Source organism: Nilaparvata lugens, chromosome 7 (assembly GCF_014356525.2).
Source record: "Nilaparvata lugens isolate BPH chromosome 7, ASM1435652v1, whole genome shotgun sequence".
Classification (NCBI taxonomy): Eukaryota; Metazoa; Arthropoda; class Insecta; order Hemiptera; family Delphacidae; genus Nilaparvata; species Nilaparvata lugens.
In genome coordinates, this window is record NC_052510.1 from 1,720,784 (window position 1) to 1,742,663 (window position 21,880).

At 33.3% G+C, this 21,880-nt stretch overlaps 1 protein-coding gene across 1 annotated transcript; it reads right to left on the reverse strand.

Moving 5' to 3' along the window:
- Window positions 1-405: 405 nt before the first annotated feature.
- LOC111060545 (alpha-tocopherol transfer protein) lies at window positions 406-21,880 on the reverse strand. Its single transcript, XM_022348216.2, has 6 exons — window positions 21,740-21,880; window positions 15,787-15,937; window positions 11,988-12,237; window positions 7,018-7,128; window positions 2,839-2,944; window positions 406-982 (listed from the first exon to the last, which is right to left on the reverse strand). The coding sequence occupies exons 1-6, from the start codon at window positions 21,819-21,821 to the stop codon at window positions 825-827; spliced, it is 858 nt and encodes a 285-aa protein (XP_022203908.2). The 5' UTR covers window positions 21,822-21,880; the 3' UTR covers window positions 406-824.

Consider the following 21,880-nt stretch of genomic DNA (forward strand, 5'->3'; position numbering starts at 1 on the left):
TTGTTGTAGTTGAGACACTGTGTTACATATAACTACTATAAAAAAACACTTACTTTTTGTTGGATAAATCTCTTCCTCAGGAGTGTAATGTATTCCTCAACACTCCAACAAAAAGTTAGTGTTTTTAAAAATATTTACATGTAACACACTGTCTGAACCACAACAAAGTAAAAAATGTATAAATTGAAATCATAGGAAAGCCAAGTTTAAACCACAGTGTCAACTAAGATCTTTCAACAAACTTCGGCAATTAGTAGCAAATTTCTTAATAAGCATTGTTTTCTACGTACAGAGAAAAAATTACAATTTTTTGGAAAAAACTATTTGTGAGAAACATCTTGTTGACAACTCTGATATGTAAACGTGGCTAAAAAACCACAATGAGAAGAAATAATAGTACTTGAATCACTTGTCAAATAATTTTTTATCTTATCTTTAAATAATACAAGAATTTACCTCTAGGAATTAATCAATTTGTTCGTTACATTATCAAAATTGCCCACGAAAACAGATTTTTACAATTTCATGATAATACAAATAATTTTACAAGTCATAAAAGGAAAAATGATACAAAAATTATCCTCCAGAAATGATTTAATTAGAGCATTTTTTTGTTACCGTATCAAAATTGCCCACCAAAACAGATTTTTACAATTTATTGATTTTTACAATATTTGATATGGCTGCTCTCATATCATAGCCACCTTTAATAAAGTATTAATACTTGTATTAGAGGGGGCTATGCTCATATTTTTCACTTTCACCGTAATTTAGTCAAAACATTTCGAGCTTCTTGTCTCTTTTTACACTTATTGGAATATTTTTCAATCAATTTCAATTTTCCTAAACGATCCTTCCAGTCCGAATAGCTGTGTTTGTGGTATTTGATTCTCAGCGCCTGGTTTTTTGCTGAGGTCAGGAAGAATGCTCTGCTCCTTCAGGAACCAGCTACGATTGTCTAGCAGTGTTTTGTGGCAGAATCCTGTGAAGTAAATAAATAAATAGTTAGTAGGTTATATGGAGCACCAGTGCAGCAAAATCAAAATTAAGTTGGTAATAGTGACTGCTGTGGCTGCTATAGTGAGCAGAGGTGCAACGAAGCACAACGCGCTAATTATTAAGTAGATATTATAACCAAGGACAACGACAGCACAGTGCCACCACAGCACACACCACACAGCCGCTTCCCCACCATTCAAACACTACTACATTATTCAGGCAATTTTACCCATAATTACCCACTTTTCATATTCAATGGTAACTGTAGGAAAAATTTAATGTGAAATACGTGCGCAAAGTTCGTTTGCTGCACTCAAGAAACCATTCCGCCCTCGCCTACGGCTCGGGCGTAAACGTTTCTTTCGATGCAGCAAACTGTCACTTTGCGCACTAGTTGCACAAATAACTATTTCCTACAGATACCCTGAAAAGTGACCATTTGTGCACTGATTGCAGGCTGCAAAGAATCACTTTTCCGCACTAGTGCGCAAAGTGAGTACTTTGCGTACTCCAGATTTGCATCATGACAACGCAAAATAGTTAGTAGGTTATATGGAGCACCAGTGCAGCAAAATCAAAATTAAGTTGGTAACAGTGACTGCTGTGGCTGCTATAGTGAGCAGAGGTGCAACGAAGCACAACGCGCTAATTATTACTATTATATATTATAACCAACGACAGCACAGTGCCACCACAGCACACACCACACAGCCGCCTCACCATTCAAACACTACTACATTATTCAGGCAATTTTACCCATAATTACCCACTTTTCATATTCAATGGTAACTGTAGGAAAAATTTAATGTGAAATACGTGCGCAAAGTTCGTTTGCTGCACTCAAGAAACCATTCCGCCCTCGCCTACGGCTCGGGCGTAAACGTTTCTTTCGATGCAGCAAACTGTCACTTTGCGCACTAGTTGCACAAATAACTATTCTGCCACACTGCATAGAAAGCAGCTGTTTTCCAGTTTTCCAGTCCCTACGTAGATCTGAAAGACATTGTTTGCAGACGACTCTCGTCTGATGTCAGAACAGGTTTCTTTCCGGCCTAGGCCGGAAAGAGTACCCTTTCCAGCCACTAACATGGAACTAAGAAAGGTGATCAAAAAACAGCTGATCAAAAAACTTTTCATTATTTGTGTTCATTATTCAATAATTAAAACATTTATAATAATATCATCTTATTGTCATTTGAAAGAATAAAAAAGTATAAACTCAACCTCCCACATAATTGAATATAATATTTTAGGTTATTTAGACAAATCAGAATAAAAAATGAAAATACTTGGACAATTTCCTGATATTTAGATTACGGTACCTCAGATTTGCAAGAGCTATCACCTTCCACTTCTGCTTTCGGAAGTGCTTAGTAAACAACTATTCTCATATATAATTATATATTGTTTATTTTTGTGTGTGGCAAAAAATAGCGTTCGCACCACGGGCAAAAATGTTTTTTCGGCTCTCAATCTTTTCTAGTCCTCGGCCTACGGCCTCGGACTTGAAAACCGATTTCGAGCCGGGAAAGTCTCATTTTCTGCTCTTCTGCTCTAGATGCGAAATATAGGTACTATTTCAATGGCTAAATAATAAATTTAATAGGACTATTTCAAATGGATCTATATCCATCCTCAGTTAAATAAGAATCTATACCGTATCGTATGTAAAATTCCAAGTTAATAAGTCCAGTAGTTCAGACGTGGTGATGCTTCATTCTTGAGTTTCCTATCCCGTATATGTTTAAGACAACTTTTTCCTTTATTATATTATAGAAGTTAAATTCTATATTATCATCATTTGGACTTATATATAAATTTAATAGAAAGGATACTCACCTCTGATTTCTTTCATGCTGTGAGGATAGGTACCTCCATACTCTTTGGGCAGAGCTTCCTCTCCAATCTGCTCCACCAGAGACTGGTAGCTGCTGTGTATTTTTATCTGGAGAATTTGAAACATTGAGAAATCGATCAATAATAATTATTATTATAATGATTTGTTTTGGAAAACTCTTGCTTCAAATTTCATTCTTCTCCTATTATATCTGTTGTGATATTTATAATGATCTCCTTCATTTATAAATTCATTCTTCATTGTTCCCATTTATATTTAAGTTGGCTTTTCATACATCACTATAGTGAGGTCCACGTTATAATGGCAGTGTTTGATTAGCAGTGGTATTGCTATCCTTGTCTATCATTCAACAAAGCGGATAGCGCTATCTCTTCTCGCTTTGCTCTGTTGCCAGATCGATATTTATTAATAATCAATTAACAAAATATTCCATTTTAATTATAAAAATATAATTTCTTGCTTAGTAAAATTATAATTAATTATTTTAAACGAGAATGAATAGTTAATATAGGCTATACATCAATACAATAAACCTGTAGGCAGCTACCGTTTATAGAAGGCATTGCCAAGAGAGAGGATCGGCAACGTTGTTTTACTATCTTTCTCCACTGCCATTATAACGTGAAACTCACTCTAGGGCTTTGCTCTATCTCTATCAAGTGATTTAATGTGAAAATTGTTTAGATAAATAAAATCGGAAATGTTTGCCCGGACATTGAAACTTTAAACTTGAATTTTAAAAAAACTTTTGAAGTGAAAATGCACTTACTTTTGTAGTGACGATCGTTTCGACCTGTTGTTGGTCATCATCAGACTGTGGGAATTTACTCAGATGACAAGCCTATGTGTATATTTCATTTTAATTATGAAATTATTGAAAAATATTCATTTTAATTATGAAATTATTGAAAAATATAATCTCTTGCTTTATAAATATAATCTAGACACATAGCCTTGTCATCTGAGTAAATTCCCACAGTCTGATGATGACCAACAACAGGTCGAAACGATCGTCACTACAAAAGTAAGTGCATTTTCACTTCAAAAGTTTTTTAAAACTCCAGTTTAATTTTAACAGTGGAAAAGTATGGATATGCAACAGAGTAATTGAGACTTTGTTCAAGCATTAAGATCCCTTATTTGTAAGAACTATGATTTTATTAAAAATAAGAATAAACTAGTGAATAGGTGGATAAATTTGTCAAATGCTGAACTTTCTTATTCAGGGCTACTAATATTTACATGAAAATATAGAATCGAAGTACCCTTTTCAAAATTTATTCTCATGTTTCAACTTATTCAAGGCCCTTTTCACTTGAATTTTATCCTAGCATATATTTTATAACATTCAATGATGCTATATTGAGTGTGAATAATATTTTATTATTGCAATGCAATAATATGTTTTCTATTATTCAGTATATTGTTACTACAACTGTACAATATTTATAGTAGTGCTAAAAGCATAATATGAATAACAACTATTTTCATATTCCTCTATAATATTCAATGTATGGGTGGTTATTAATAATAATAATAATAATAATAATAATAATTTGCTTTTATTGTACAGAACAGATACATAAATAAATTGAAAATAAATACAAATGCAAGCTAATAACCCTTGGTCATTGACCGTCAGGGTGAGTTGAGTTCATTGTCTTTCAACAAATTAATCAGAAATAATATTTATATATTTACAAATCTCAAAGTGTATAACAGAGTGTTTACCAAAAGTCTTTCAGAGGCTGCAGACTGAGTACTAGTAATTGAATTCTGTTATCAAAAAATGTCTATATTTCCATGCCTCTGCACAGTACTCACTCACTTTGCACCAGTTTACTCCATTCAAAAGGATTTTCACTTCCTGCCACCTAAGATGAGATTTGCCTAGATGCTTTTTCCTGTAGCTGCTAAGAATTGGGCACCGACCGATGAAATGAGCAATATCCTCGTCCTCTTTCAAATTGCACAATGAACAAAGTTTGTTGACGTGTGTGAAGGAATATTTGTTCAAATAAATGAGTTCCATCCTAGCCTTGAAGAACCACTTGATCAGTCTGAAGTCACAGTCCTCCATGATATACTCATTCCAATGATTGAGCTGGCTTCTGCAAGAGTAACGTTGACTTGATACCACTTGCTGTACCTGCTGATCTCTCAGCTTTCCTGCTATGGATGCTAACAACCAGTCTGTATTCTGTGATCCATCTTTGATGTCATCCAAAGTGATGCCGAATGATTCCTCCAGTTTCTGCCAATCCTTATACATGAACAATCTCTTCTGAATCATCCCCTCCATTAGACGTTTTGGATATCTATCCTCTGTGAGTTTCAAACATCTTCTAACAAAACCAAAGTGTAGCTTCAGGGTATGCAGAAAGATTGGCTGCAGTCCAGTCTCCAGAAGCATGGCTAGATTGGGAGAATATGTTGGCAGACCAAAAACTTTTCTGATGAAAACCCGTTGTATACTCTCAACCAGATCAAACATTCTGCTCCCCCACACCTGAGCACCATAGCACACTATGGATCTCACAACAGCCTCAAAAACTTTCAACTTTGCTTCAAATGCAATTGAATTATTCAATAGCAGGTTATTAAACAGACTCAATGCCATTTTTGCCAAGGCCAATCTCTCCTTGAAATGCTCCGTCATTGAAAGTCTTGATGTCAGCTTTATTCCAAGATATTTGTAGGAATTGACAACCTCAATCGAATTTCCTCTGTACCACCATTTCTCATGCCTGCCTTGTTTCCCACCATTTCTAAAAACCACTATCTTGGATTTATCAAGATTTACCAGGAGATTCCACTTTGAGCAATATTCCTCCGTATGGGTGGTTATTATTAGGCTATTAAACAAAAATCTGGTGTGGCGCACTCACACTACTTTCCTTGCAGTTATGAAAATGGATCACCTAACGCTAGTGTTCTCGCGCATAAGAGTCTACTATTCAAAGATCTGAGCCAGCTGGTGACAGGACAATAACGCTGGAGACACACGAGGTCTGCTATCCATTCATAGTGAATGGTTTAATAGAATCAACAGTTGCCAACAGTTTGCAATTGAATAATCACATTTTCTCGAATTTCGAGCTTATTTTCAATTTTAGGTGAAAATGTTACTGAACATTAATTGTAGAGATTTTCATGTGGAATCTTTTTCACTTTTTTTTTGTTTAAATTGTATCTGAAGCCTGATAATTGGGAATTTAAAATCAAACTTTGCATATATGGGGCGGAGCTCCTGGAATTTTTACAGATATGTGACTTGTGGCAGTTGATAGAGCTTATCAATGACTATTTTAGGTATACATTTGATCAAAATCTTTGGAGCCGTTTTCGAGAAAATCGCGAAAAACCCTGTTTTTGACAACATTTTCGACATTTTAGCCGCCATCTTGAATTGCATTAGATCGAAATTGTTCGTGTCGGATCCTTATATTGTAAGGACCTTAAGTTCCAAATTTCAAGTCATTCCGCTATTTGGGAGATGAGATATCGTGTACACAGACGCACATACACTCATACACACACACACACACCACACACACACACACACAAACACCCCCCCCCCCCACACACACACACACACACACACACACACACACACACACACACACACATACAGACCAATACCCAACAAAAACCACTTTTTTGGACTCAGGGAACCTTGAAACGTATAGAAATTTAGGTACTTTAATTTTTTTCGGAAAGCAATACTTTCCTTACCTGTGGTAATAGGGCAAGGAAAGTAAAAATCAAAATTAAATGCTGTGAATCATTTCTCATTAATTTCCATCAAAGGGTGATAATTGGATTCTAAGAGATCCTAGAAAGTATGGAGAGTAAGGCTCAACTCACACTTACGCGACTCAGGTCGAGAAGAGACTCGACTCTAGTCTCCTCTCGACGCAGCATGTGTTTTCGAATGGTGACGTCACGGATACTAGAATCGACTGATCTGAGTGTCACCATTTGGAAACACATACTCTCGACTAGAGTCGAGTCCCTTCTCGACCTGAGTCGCGTAAGTGTGAGTTGAGCCTAAGGTCTTCTTAGAGGAATCTTCATATAAGAATATGGAAGCATAATAACCATTTCAAAGAAGTAACTTATACAAATAACTGTGAAAATAAAATAATAATTTTACTCACTCTCTCCCTCAATTTCTCTTTGAGGAACATTTTCGCTACATTTAGCATGGCAATAGTGATCGAAGTAGCGTTTAGTACATGAATCCCACTGATCCTCATAGGGTAGGCTTGCTGAAAATAATATTAAAACATTATTTTCTCAATTCAAAAGACAAATTTGAAAAATGTAAATGCTTTATAATGTGAATAAATCGAATCTAAAGGTTCAAAAGTTCACTACATATTTTGACAAATGTCCTAAAAATCAGGTCTTTGTTTAGTACGGTATTTGATTGCCTTATCTATGAGATTATTGAATATAAATGAAAAAAAACCACTCATATAATTCTGTTTTCCAACATCGAAAATTAGACTTGCAGTATTTTTCAATCTTATGAATTTCAAAAATAATTGGGCCTATCAAATTGAATAAGGGTAACTTGACGTAATACGCACTAAATTCCCACTTCGAAATTCATCAAATTAATCTAATTGGACACAAATATTGAACAGCAAATACTAGACTTTTGAATATTTACTTTCATAGATTTCAAAAATATAATAAGTGTCAAACTTGAGGTAATACCATAGAGAAACAATAGCATGGGTAGATATCCCATGGTATAGGGCGTTATGTCGCAACTTTTACTGTTATCTCAAGCCGATAGTTCATGTAATTCTTTCCCGTGAAGCTGTGTGACACTGGTAGTCTCTCATATTGTGCCGTTCATACACTCTCACCCCAACAAAACAGTAAAATTCGACAATAATCAACAGAAATCGTCTTGAGATAACAGTAAAAGTTGCGACATAAACGCCCTATACCATGGGATATCTACTTACGCTATTCTTTCTCTATGGTAATACCTACTGAATTCCACTTTCAAATCCTTCAAAAAAGTTCTTTATTTCAACACAGATAGTGAAGAGCTCTAGACTGGACTTTTATATGTTTTACTTTCATAAATATTTCAAAAATAGTTTAGTGTTAAGCATGAAGATTAACTTGAAGTCTAATACGCACTGATTTCCACTCCAAGTTAATCTATTTTGTACACAAAATACTCAACAGTAAAAACAGGACAGTAACTTAAATAATATTAGGACTTTAATATTTTTCACTTCCACAAATTTCAAAAATAAGTTAGTGTCAAGCATAAAGATGATTCACTCTTGAGGTTAATGCGCACTGAATTCCACTCCAAAATCCTTTAAATCAGGCTGGTTCCCCACACGACAGTGACAGTGAAAAGTGAAATTATAATTCCCTAAAGTTCTAATGGAATCATTCATACTAGCTCGGCCGGGCTAGATGTGAAAAGTCCAATCAAAACTCAGGAGAATTATTATATTTTCACAGTTTACAATCACTTTTGTATGAAAATCCAGCTTTAATCTATTCGAACTGAAATCTGAGTGACTCAGCAGAGCTCATTGTAATCCCAGAGAAGATTGGAGTCCGAGAAACTAATTTCTGCACGAATCCGTTCTTTCAAAACAATTATTGAAGCGTAGCAAGGGTGGAGATTAGTTTTGATATAGTGAGGTCCACGTTATAATGGCAGTAGCTGATCAACATTGGTGTTGCTATCCTTGTTTATCATTCGATGAAGCAGATAGTGCTATCCTCATCCTCTGCGACGTTGCAACATAGTTTTTAAACAATGTAGAATTAACAGAATATTTGATTTCAATTATGAGAATATATTATTCATTGAAAATGAGTCATTGGAAAATATATATTCTTGACAAATGATATACAATAATGATTATTCTAAACAAGATTGAACAGTTAATATTATATCTTATAAGGTGCGTACAGATATACGCGCCGCGTACATGAGCAATTCAGCTGACTATATCAGTATTTTTATAGAAACGGAATAAGATATAGATATAAAAAACTTGGCATCACCTGATTAAAAGTGAATTGCTCGTATAAGTGAAGGTGTGTATATCTGTACGCACCTTAAGATAATGGTGCAGGTTGAGCTAGCATTGTTCAACGGCATCATTCTCATAAAAATATTATTATTCAATTATTGAATCATTATTCCACTAAGGCATGTACGGTATTATATTATTAATTACATTAATTATTACATTTCATTTATCCAAGTTTTTGGCTTTCTGGGCTGTTTCAATTTATTTGTTTTTCTGTTTTTTTTATCTCATGCGCTACAGGCAGTAGTTTCAGTAATATTTTAGCAATCTTAATTACCTAGTAAGACACACAGCTTTTTATTTTCACTTTTTTTTATACCTACTAGTTTATTTTTATTATTATTATTATTTATTATTCAAGTTGATAATGTTGAATGAAAAAGACTAAGAAATTGTCAAAAAACCACTGATTTATTGATAATTAGAAAGACCGGTTTCGGTTATTACACCATTGTCAATCTCTGATAAACTTTGTGTAGATTATCAGAGATTGACAATGGTGTAATAACCGAAACCGGTCTTTCTAATTATCAATAAATCAGTGGTTTTTTGACAATTTCTTAGTCTTTTTCATTCAATATGAATAATTACCACAATATCAACTTCTCAACTACACAAAAAGCAAGTTGATAATGTTTTTACCTTGTTAATTATACTCCGATTATCTGATCACAGGTAATTATACGTGATCAGTATAATTTCCAAGATACTATTTAATTTCTACTTTTGTAATAATTTGTGATTTGAGGAGGAAATAAATTTATCTATTCATTTTATAGCGGTATCAGTTATCCTCTATGAAAGCCACTGCCTTTTATTTAACAATGTAAAAATATAATTAATCAACAAAATATTTAATCTCAACTATTAAAACTCATCACTTAAAAATTTATTTCCTTGACGAATCAAACATAGAATTATTGATTATTTTAAACAAAGGATGAACAGTCATCAGCTATCCTCTATAGAAGGTAGTGGCAAGGCAGAGAATCGGCAACGCTTTTCTCCTATCTTTCTCCACTGCCATTATAACGTGGACCTCTATATAGAGATGACGTCACTGTCAAGAATCAATCAGCGGTTAGCTCTGTTGGAGAAGAGATTGCTTTCAGGTCAGTCTGATGGATTAGACCTGAATTATCAGACCTGGATTAAGGTTTCCTTACAGCAGCAAATCTCAAGATATTGGACTTAAAGCGGTGAACTGCAAGATATTGGACTTTTATAGCAATGAATTGTGAGATATCCGAAAGTAGGGATGGGAGCTTCAATAGCAGATGGTATTGTCTTCATCTTTTGTATAAAGATGGGATAAGCTGAGGAGAATGCTTTGTTGAAGAGAGAAGGAATCTTCTGTTAAAGTGAGATGAAAGTATCATTGTTATATAAAGTTTGAATACTTATTGTTAAGCAGAAATATTATTCGTTTTGTTATGAACAGGAAAAAATCTATTCTATCCTATGATGAACCGGAGGAGAAATGTTGTGAATTATTACATGATTAGCTATTGCCAAATAAGATTATTGACCGAGCGAAGTGAGGTCTAAGATTCAAGTCGACGGTTTGGCAATTCTCTTAATGCTTAAATGTTTAAATGATTATATGTTTGTATGTTGCGCATTATTTACGGCGAAACGCGGTAATAGATTTTCATGAAATTTGACAGGTATGTTCCTTTTTTAATTGCGCGTCGACGTATATACAAGGTTTTTGGAAATTTTGCATTTAAAGGATAATATAAAAGGAAAAAGGAGCCTCCTTCAGACGCCAATATTAGAGTAAAAATCAGACTATAGAATTATTCATCATAAATCATCTGACAAGTGATTACACAGATGTGTGGAGAAGCCAGTCTATTGCTGTATTTCCATAAGGTCTATAGCTTCAATCACGGTATTTAGATGAAAATCTATAAATGAAAATCTTAGATGAAAATCTTCTTTTAAATATACCGTGGCTTCAATCTACTTGTGGATGAGAATACTGCGTGAGGTCTACTGTTCACAGAAGTACTAGTTATAATATTATTATTAAACGAAAATCCAAATTAAATGCTGTAAATCACCCCGAAGACTTCTGCTACTGCAAATATTGACAACAGGGTGAACAGCTAGATGGAAATTCGATGAGCCCTACTATTAAAAAATTATTTGTCAGCGCGGAAATGAATAATTAATTATTTATTAATAACAAATAATTTTTGAATAGTAGCGCTCATCGAATGTCCATCTAGCTGTTTACCCTGTTGTCAATATTTGCAGTAGCAGAAGTCTTCGGGGTGATTTACAGCATTTAATTTGGATTTTCGTTTAATAAAAATTATTAGGTAATTCATTAGCATTTGAATAATTGCGATATCTCAGTAATTTCCATCTGAAGATTATTATATAATATTGTAAACTAAGATTTAAAAATAGTTTAGCTGTGATTGAATTTGGTACCTTCTCATCACTTTCCCTGATATCGTACCGTTTTCACACTCTCGAGGTTTGAGGTACATGGACAACTATAGTGTGAAAACCTTTCAAAAATTTCTGAAATATTTTTTTGTGTAGTTGAGAAGATGATATTGTGTTAATTATTCATATAAAATAAAAAGACTAAGAAATTGTCAAAAACCACAGATTTATTGATAGTTAGAAAGACTGGTTTCTGTTGTTACACCATTGTCAATCTCTGATAAACTGAGTTCATGAGTGCCATCAGAGATTGACAATAATGGTGTAACAACCGAAACCGGTATTTCTAACTATCAATAAATCTGTGGTTTTTGACAATTTCTTAGTCTTTTTAATTAATATGAATAATTACCAATAATTAATTGAATAATTATTGATAGTTAGAACGACTGGTTTCTGTTGTTACACCATTGTCAAACTCTGATAAACTGAGTTCATGAGTGCCATCAGAGATTGACAATAATGGTGTAACAACCAAAACCGGTATTTCTAACTATCAATAAATCTGTGGTTATTGACAATTTCTTAGTCTTTTTATTTGATATTCTAAAATGTGTTACCCCATTATTAGAGTAATTCTTGCTTACCATATAGCAATAAATGAAATTCTTGAACGCCTGCAATGGTATGCTGGTGGTATGCTCCACACTGACACCCTGTGAGTCATATACTATATGCACGCCATCATTGGTGTCACGCCTTACCAGCAGATCTGATAACATAAGGCTGGCCATACCGGTTTCAAGCGGTTTATACCGACTGGCCGGCATACCATATACCGTAAATATTACCACTCGTTCCTGGGTTTTGGTAAGGCGAGGTAGGTAGGTGTATACACTGGAAAGAGATTGATTGATTGATTGAGTACTTTATTTATGTAGATTACAATATATACTGGCTTATACACTTATATACAATAGCTTACAATACAGCAAAATTATAGATGAATTTACATAATATAGACTAAGAAAATAATTATTGAACTGTATATGATATGAAAAAGCAGTTTGTAATATAATAACTATAGATAATAATCATATTGTTATGCATCTACATAAATTGGCGGAGCTTTGGACATATCAATGTCCATTCTTTGGGAAGAATATTAAAAATATCCTCCCCACTAACTCTCTACCAAAAGCGAGAGAGAGAGAGAGAGAGGGAGAGAGAGAGAGAGAGAGAGAGAAAGTTAGAAATTTTCAACTTTTGGAGTAAATAGTTCAGGGTGAAATGAATAAACAGTCAGTTCAACATTATATTTTAAAATTATTTACACTATGAGCAGATATATTGTTGAATTTCTCAATAATCTATACAAATTTGGGAAAGGAACAGTTTTGGGCTTTAAGCCTGTTTTCTTTCCCAATCATTCATAGTTGAGAATTATATTTTATATACGGTATCTATGTATAAATAAATTAATCTCATACTAAGGTAGAATAAAAACGATATTGTCAGTTCCACATAATTTGTTTGAGCCAAACTTAAGTTTCAATACATATTCAGTGGTCTTTTCTGGTTAGAAATTTTTGGTTTTATTTCACCTCAATCCACATAATTTTCCAAAATTTCATTGTCAAATTTCAATTTTCATCCTGATAAGGAGAAAATCCACAATAGATCAGTGTAAATTTCAAGTAAATAGTTTGTAGAGGATAGAATAGTAGGCATATATAGAGTTACAGATAGAAATTAATGAGGTATTGGCTTTATTAAAATGCTAATTAATAAATAATTATTGTTAAACGAGAATTAAGAGTTAAATGCTGTAAACCACCCCAAAGAAATTTTCTACTGCAAATATTGACAACAGAATTAACAGCTATATAGAAATTCGATGAGGGCTACAATCCAAAATAGGTACAATAGTATTCTTCATTCATTTATATTTTGCAAATTTATCTATTCATTTATTTATTAGAGCAAACAATACAATCATCGGAGAAGAAAAAACAGCCTTTTGCTCAAAACTTCTTCAAATTCCTAATTTTGTCTTAAATTGTCCAAATATTAAGTAGGTTTTATGTCCATTCCAATTTATACACCAAATCATCAATCTAAATATACAAATCAGAATAAAACAAACAATTTCAAAGTTAGATAGATTGATAATAAAACTTCCGTAAAACATGAAACAAACTACAAAATCACCAACTAATTCTATAAAAACTCAAAAATTTTAAGCTCAAAAATATCACTTTTTGGGGTTAATATATATATATATTTTTTTTTTGTGTAGTTGAGAAGTTGATTAGTTGAGACAATTTCTTAGTCTTCTTCATTCAATGTTAATATATTTAAAAAAATATTTTAAAATATCTGCTGAGAGAATGCTGAGGCTTCTATAAATGGTTGTTGTGGCATTTAATCAAGATTAAAATTGAAGAGAATTTTGTGCAACCACGTGTAAAAGAATTCATTTAATTAGGTTGATCAATCAGGAAATTTGAATAAGATAGGATATGGTACTTCACATTCATATGGTTATGAAAATCTTCAACTTCAGACAATAATATCAATGAAAATAAATAATGAAGAACTAATTAATAAAACCAGAGACTTCAACTATATGATCAAGAAAATCTCCAAATCTGGGAAATATCATCAAAATAGCGAAGTTAATCCAATCAAACAAGAATCTATCGAGAGAATATTTTAATGAAATAGAATGCTTTACATGTGATCAATGAAGATATTCCATAATGTGTAGGTTGTTTATGCTCCAAATTTCAAGCCGATTTTTACTTTCCTTGCCCTATTACCATAGGTAAGGAAAGTATTGCTTTCCGAAAAAAATTAAGGTACCCCAATTTCTAAACTTCTATACGTTTCAAGGTCCCCTGAGTCCAAAAAAGTGGTTTTTGGGTATTGGTGTGTGTGTGTGTGTGTGTGTGTGTGTGTGTGGTGTGTGTGTGTGTGTGTGTGGTGTGTGTGTGTGTGTGTGTGTGTGTGTGTATGAGTGTATGTGCGTCTGTGTACACGATATCTCATCTCCCAATTAACGGAATGACTTGAAATTTGGAACTTAAGGTCCTTACGATATTATCCGACACGAACAATTTCGATCTGATGCAATTCAAAATGGCGGCTAAAATGACGAAAATGTTGTCAAAAATAGGGTTTTTCGCGATTTTCTCGAAAACGGCTCTAACGATATTGATTAAAGTTATACCTGAAATAGTCATCGATAAGCTCTATCAACTGCTACAAGTCCCATATCTGTAAAAATTTCAGGAGCTTCGCCCCATCAATGCAGATAGATTCTCAATTATCAGGCTTCAGATACAATTGAAACGAAAAATATCAAGTGGAGTAGATTGAGCATGAAAATCTCTACAATTAATGTTCAGTAACATTTTCACCTAAAATTGAAAATAAGCTTTAAATTCGAGTAAATGTGATTATTCAATTGCAAATTATTGTTGATTCTATTAAATCATTCACTATGAAGAGATAGCAGACCTCATGTGTGTCTCCAGCGTTATTGCCCTGTCACCAGCTGGCTCAAATCTTTGAATAGTAGACTTGAGATGCGCGGGAACACTAGCGTCAGGTGATAAATTTTCATAACGGCAAGGAAAGTTGTGTGAGTGCGCCACATCAGATTTTTTGTTAAGTGAAGCCGACTACTGTCTACCATTACTGTCCTGGCCAGTATGAGAGACTACCATAGCTTCACCAAAAACAACTATTTTAAATGTCATTCTATTCTATTATGAATTGGACAGATTGCAGTGAGGAACCACTAGTTTTAGCCCAGAAGGTTCCAATTATAATTTCCACAACAAGTCCAATTCAATTTTTACAAGTCCAAATGTAGTGATGTTAAGCTGCGTACACATATTCGCGCTTCCAACCCGCACTGAGCACGCTCCTCCCTCGTACCGCCCTCGTACCACCATCGAACCACAGTCACGCCCACGCACCCATCATGAACGTTACGGAAGATGTTAGATCTTCTCGCGTTCCCTGGTCGAACTACTGTTGCTCCCCGGTCGATCATCAATCGTTCTGCTGGAGTGACGTTCGGTTGCGGAGCAGAGCGAAAGTCTGTACGCACCTTTATGTGTCACTGTCACATAATTCAATTACACTCTAATTTACTACATTTACCTACAAGAGATAATATTCAATAGAAGACTTATTTTGAGAGATCATTGTTAACATTTTTGTTAATCACCAATATAGTACGACTATAACTACTACGACAATCTGCTTGAGTTAACAGTAAAATTTGGAACATAAACTCCCCATAGCATGGAATATTATCTTCTCATGCTATCTTTTCTCTACGGTGAGATCCTCAACTTTGGGGAATATCATCAAAATAGTTCATTCAATCAAGAATTGATGGAGAAATGATGTGTATTAAATAGAATACTTTACATGTGATCAAGGAAGTCATCAACCGCTGGGTCCCTGTCTTTGAAGAACTCTGGTATTGTCACTCGCACGGTGTAGTAATTCTCCAGCTTTGTCTTGGCCACCTCCAGGCTGTTCTTACAGTTGAACAGGAACGACTCTAGTAGACTGTCATCTGCTCAAATTGGATTAGAAGTTGGATTAAATTAGATTGAAATCAGACCTCAGACCAAAATTAACATATTCTTTATTGATAGGCTACAAACAATAAGTACACCATCAAAATGATAGGGAGAGAAAAATAAGGTAACCTTGTGCTATATTCCTCTCCCAAATTTAGATAAGGTTACACGTAGTCCGAAATAGGTTAAGTCTTGTAGTTGTTCACTTCACAAAATGATCAGTCCTTGATTATTTTTACTACGTGGATTTTTTAATTTAGATGCTTCAAAACCAAACTTAAAAGAAATATTTAGAATATATTCATATAAAATAGAATTAAAAGTTGAAAATTATAGATTACTACCTATACCTTTGAAATGAAATTAGATCTCAGACTAATATCATAGAGGAAAGATTGAAGACTATGAAAGGTAGAAGAGAAGATTGAAGAAAAAATTAAAGACTAAATTTTAGAAAAGTGAAACCATAACCCTATTTCGGACTTTTAAAATATTATCTAAATTTGGGAGAGGAATAGTACAAGGAATATCCTTGGTTTTTCTCTCCCAATCAGTGCTACTTTGTAAAAATTATGAATGAATAAATAAATACAGACTCAATATAGACACATACACTAAAGAAAAGATAAATTGTTTTGGAAGTTAAATTAAATTGACTTGAAATCAGATCTCAGACTAAAATCAGGTATCATAATAAATATTCTCAAATCAGAGGTAAGCTACTATAGTGTGGTCCACGTTATAATGGCAGAGGAGAAAGATAAAAGTACAACGTTACCGATTCTCAGTCTTGTCAATGCCTTCTATAGACGGTAGCTGATACAGGTTTATCGATTTAATATTAATTGTTCATTCTCGTTTCAATCAATCAATTATATTTTATTAAGCAATAAATTATTATATTTTTCAATAATTTAATAATTAAGATGAAATAATTATTTTCTTAATTAATTATCAATTCTACATTATTGTTTAAAGACGATCTGGCAACAGAGCAAAGCGACCTCAGTATAGGTGTTTACTTTAGTCGGGCTCTACCATATTCTCATAATTAGAAATAATTATTTTTGGAACAAAGTTATTTTACGCTCTACTGAAAAATATATTGAAGTTGCTTTCCATGACGAAACACTATAAATCATAACTTTGTTGAAGTTCTGACACTGTGTTACTTGTAAATATTTAAAAAAACACTTACTTTTGTTGGAGTATTGAGCCTGAGGCTGATGAAGCTCCTCTTCAGGATTGAAATACATTCCTCAATACTCCAACAAAAGTAAGTGTTTTTTAGATATTTACAAGTTACACAGTGTCAGAACTTCAACAAAGAAAAATATATAATGAATATCCAATTTAATTTCATTTGACAATAATTGAAAATGGCATAAGTGCTCGAGACTAGTTGTATTTATGTAAAAAAGTTTAAAAAGGGTGCTATAGTGAGGTCCACGTTATAATGGCAGTGTTTGATTAGCAATGGTACTGCTATCCTTGTCTATCATTCAACAAAGCGGAAAGCGCTATTTCTTTCACGCTTTGCTCTGTAGCCAGATCGTCTTTTAACAATGTAAAATGAATAATTAATCAACAAAATATTTTATCTTAATTCATTATAAAATAATTGAAAAATATAATTGATTATTCTAAACGAGAAGGAACAGTTAATAGGTATCACATTGATAAACCAGTATCAGCTACCGTCTATAGAAGACATTGACAAGACAGAGGATCGGCAACGTTGTTCTGCTATCTTTATCCACTGCCATTATAACGTGGACCTCACTATAGTAATTTGTATGTTTATTCTCTGCTATCTATTATTTTGTTCCAATTTATTTTTTGCTTCTTCTTTCAGCAGTGAAGTGATTGAGTTTATTGAAAAACACTTATTTTTTAAGACTTTTATTATTCAATATTTATCTCTCATATTTATTAAATTTTATTGTCATTTCTTGCTTCAATTTTTTCTGTTATCTCTGCATATTTTGTATTGTATTGCTTGCTAACGACGTGGTTAAGTGGTAGAGTGGACATTATTGTCCAAACTTCGCCACGTCAAGAAAATAAACAAGTCATTCTATTCTATTCTATATTCTATACTAGCCGTCAGGCTCGCTTCGCTCGCCATATCCGTCTAGCCAGGGGGCTCCGCCCCCTGGACCCCCGACTGGATCGTTCAAGAATGAGATCTGCATTTTTCATTTGAGCATTTTTATCATATGTTAGGACAATAATAGTAATATAATATTCCCAGGATTGAAGTAGCAGTGCCCAATCAATTTTTCCGCGATAAATGCATTTAAATCTTCAACTTGGTCCCAACCTAACAAAGTCAACTCAACTTAATGCCAACCTGACAAAATTATTAATTTAGTTGCCAGTTAACAACTGTTTCGAAGAGGTACTCTATCTAGATTATAGTTCTATAGTAACATATGATATGGAAATTTCAATTATAATTAAGAGATTGGGAGAAGAAGAATATACATGCTAAAAGACGAACTTTAAACCCTTAAAAATAACCCTTAGAGTTAAAATATTGCCAAAAGATTTCTTAGTGCGCCTCTAAAGGGCCTACTGAACATACCTACCAAATTTGAACGTTTTTGGTCCGGTAGATTTTTAGTTATTCGAGTGAGTGAGTGAGTGAGTGAGTGAGTGAGTGCCATTTCGCTTTTATATATATAGATTCTATTCTGTTGGTTTGTTCGTGTAAGAGCTGAGAAAACCCAGAAAAATGCTGGCAAAACAGATTTTAGGTGCATCAGTGGAAATCAAACTTGATAATAGTTTTGGAAACAAATTTGAAGCGTCAACTTCTCCGTTAAACTCGTTACAGAAATTCCCAAAGTCCTCGTTGCAAGTTGATGAGTATTTTACTGATAGATGATTGAGAAGAGCTAAGTAAATAGCTTGTCAACAAATTTGAAAGCAAGTTGAAGATTTTGTCCTGTACCAGTTTAAAGATTTCTAATTTGTTGCTTTAACTCATTAAGTGAATCCTTACCTAAAAGGATCTTCCTATTTCAGTATCTTCTTATTCTCCTATAGTCATCCATTTCATCCTTCTCCTTCTTCTTCTCCTTCTCCACCTTCTGCTCCTTTAATTCCTTCTCCTCTTCCAACAACTTCTCATTTTGTCCTTCTCTACGAATTTCTAATTTGTTGCTCAAGCTTACAAGTTCCTCCTCATCATTATCCTCCTTTCCCTTCATCATCATCTTCTTCTCCTTCTTCTTCTTCTTCTTCTCCTCCTCCTTCTTCTTCTTCTTCTTCTTCTTCTTCTTCTTCTCCTCCTCCTCCTCCTCCTTCTCCTTCTTCTTCTTCTTTTTATCCTCCTTCCATTTTTCCTTCATTGAAGAAATTTTCTCTTGGAGAATGGTTTCTCAATACCGTACTCAAAACTGTACTGAAGCTTATACAGTAATTCACTTACACATCTTAGTGAAAAAGTTGAGAATGTGATAACTCTGAAACTTCCATATAAGCTCCAACTAGAATACAATAATTGATAATCTATACTATAATAAAGGAAAGAACTGGCTTATGAGCGTACGGGATAGGAGAATTGTGTTTGAAGCCTCATCACGTCTCAACTACTGGACTGAAATTTTGATTGAAATGTTGCATAATAGATTCTTAATATTAACCGAGGATGGTTAAAGGCCTATTTAAAGTTCTCCAAGATTTAATTACCGGTACGTCAAGTTTTCAGTTTGACAAGTTTTAAAATGGACCCTTGCGGAGCACGGGTTTCTTGCTATTAGTTTTCAAATAAATCTCTTCTCATGACACATTTTGAAATTTGTTTTATAGTTTTTTGGTAGTCATTTGTATGGGCTCAAGATATTTCTTCCAAGATAATTCTATATAAAACTATATGTTCAAAAATGAATCAATGAGTTTTATAAATCAATAATCATGACTAGAATAAAAAATTCAAATTGTGTATGTTAAAATTAATAATCATAAGAAGAATAATGGTATAAGAAGAATGGTATAGAACTAAAATGGTTTGAATCATATCTCATAGGTAGAAACCAGTGTGTTGAGCTTACCAAGGTGGATATGGGAATGGAATAGTAAAAATTAAATCTCAAAAACTGGAGGTCCAGGCTGGAGTACCTCAAGGCTCAATTCTGGGTCCCTCACTGTTTCTGTTGTATGTGAACCAATTACCAAAAGAGTTAAAAGATCACAGAGCTCTGTTGTTTGCTGATGACACATCGCTTATCTTTAACAATTATTTATTAGATAGTCTAGAAATAAATGCTTTTACTGGAGTACAGTCAATTGTCCAATTCTTGAAGCAAAGGCAATTAACAATAAATAGTAAGAAATTCAAAAGTAAATATAATTCAGTAGAGGATAGAGAAATAAATGTGTTTGTAGAGGAAAATGAATTAGACCAAGAAGAGAAAGTAGCATTCTTGGGAATTTTATTGGACAGGAAATTAACATGGCATCCTTACATTGAGAGGATATGTAATAAGATATCATCTGGGGTATTTGTCCTGCGGCAGCTTGCTAGGCTGAATGATAAAAAACTACTGTTAACTGCTTACCATGGACTTATACTATCTCATATTAGGTATGCTATTTTAGTATGGGGTAATCATCTCAACAAAATATGGACAGAGTGTTTAAGATTCAAAGAAGGCACTCAGATGTATAGAGAAAGTGAATAGGTTAGACTCTTGTAGGCATTTATTTAAAAAGCTTGGTCTATTAACTGTGCCATCTTTGTACGTGTATGAAGTTGTAATGCAAGTGAAAACGAATGGTGTGATCCAGAATTCAGATGTTCATGAGTATAATACGCGAAACAGAGCAGATTATCAATATAATGGGTCACAATAGTAGGTTATTTGAACAAAAACCAGATTATATTGGTAGGAAATTTTATAACAAGCTACCTCAAATCTTGAAAAGTAATGATGATTTGAAGATTTTCAAAAAACAAATGAAAAAATATTTAGTTGATGGAGCTTTTTATAGTGTACAAGAATTCCTTTCAGACCTAAACTAGGTTGAACTACTTAGTGTTAGAATTATTATGTAATAACATGACTTGTCTTATACTCCATGACTGGAGTCTTTAAGACGTAATCTAAAAAAAACAATAATTTGTAATTTTCATCAAATATATTATTGAATAGAGCAATTCAAATTTATTTACAGAAGAAACTTAGTTACAAACATAATGAATAAAACATTAATTGTATAAATACATAATGCAAAACTGTACTGCAAGTTGAATTCCCTTCTGCACTACCAACAAAAGAGAATAATAAAAAAATAAAATAAAATTGTAAATAAACAATTTCAAAAAAAGGGAACTTGGATTTTTATTTTTTTATTCATATACGAAAGTAACCCTAACGAAAAAAGATCATTTTAGAATAATATATTCTGAGCAATACTTATTTATTTATTTATTTGAATTGTGTACAAATACTTAACATGAGGAAAGGCACATCAGGCTCATGCCCAAAACTGTCCCATTTCCAATTTTTACTATACACTGTCCAAATCAAAATGTTGGTTATGTCACTTTCACTTTTCAAAATACAATTTACACTCTTCAATACTCAGATAAACGAGCAAATTATGAATCAAATAGATACTATTAGAGTCTGAAATTAAAAAATCTAGAACAGTAACTAAATAATTATAATCTGTAATTTCATCTCTATTTTTATAAGATAACAAAATTACTTTGAACAATCTGAATGGCCATATATACAATAATTATTCTAAAATACTGGAAAAACAGATCTAAGTTGTTGATCTACCTGTAACAGGAGGCAGATGAGGTTGTTTTTGAATCCATGCTTTGAGATGTTCCACATCTCTTTTGACGGACGCTTCAGTCATTCCGAACTTTTTGTAAAGTTTGGATTTTACTTCATCGTTTACTACTTCTAATTCGATGC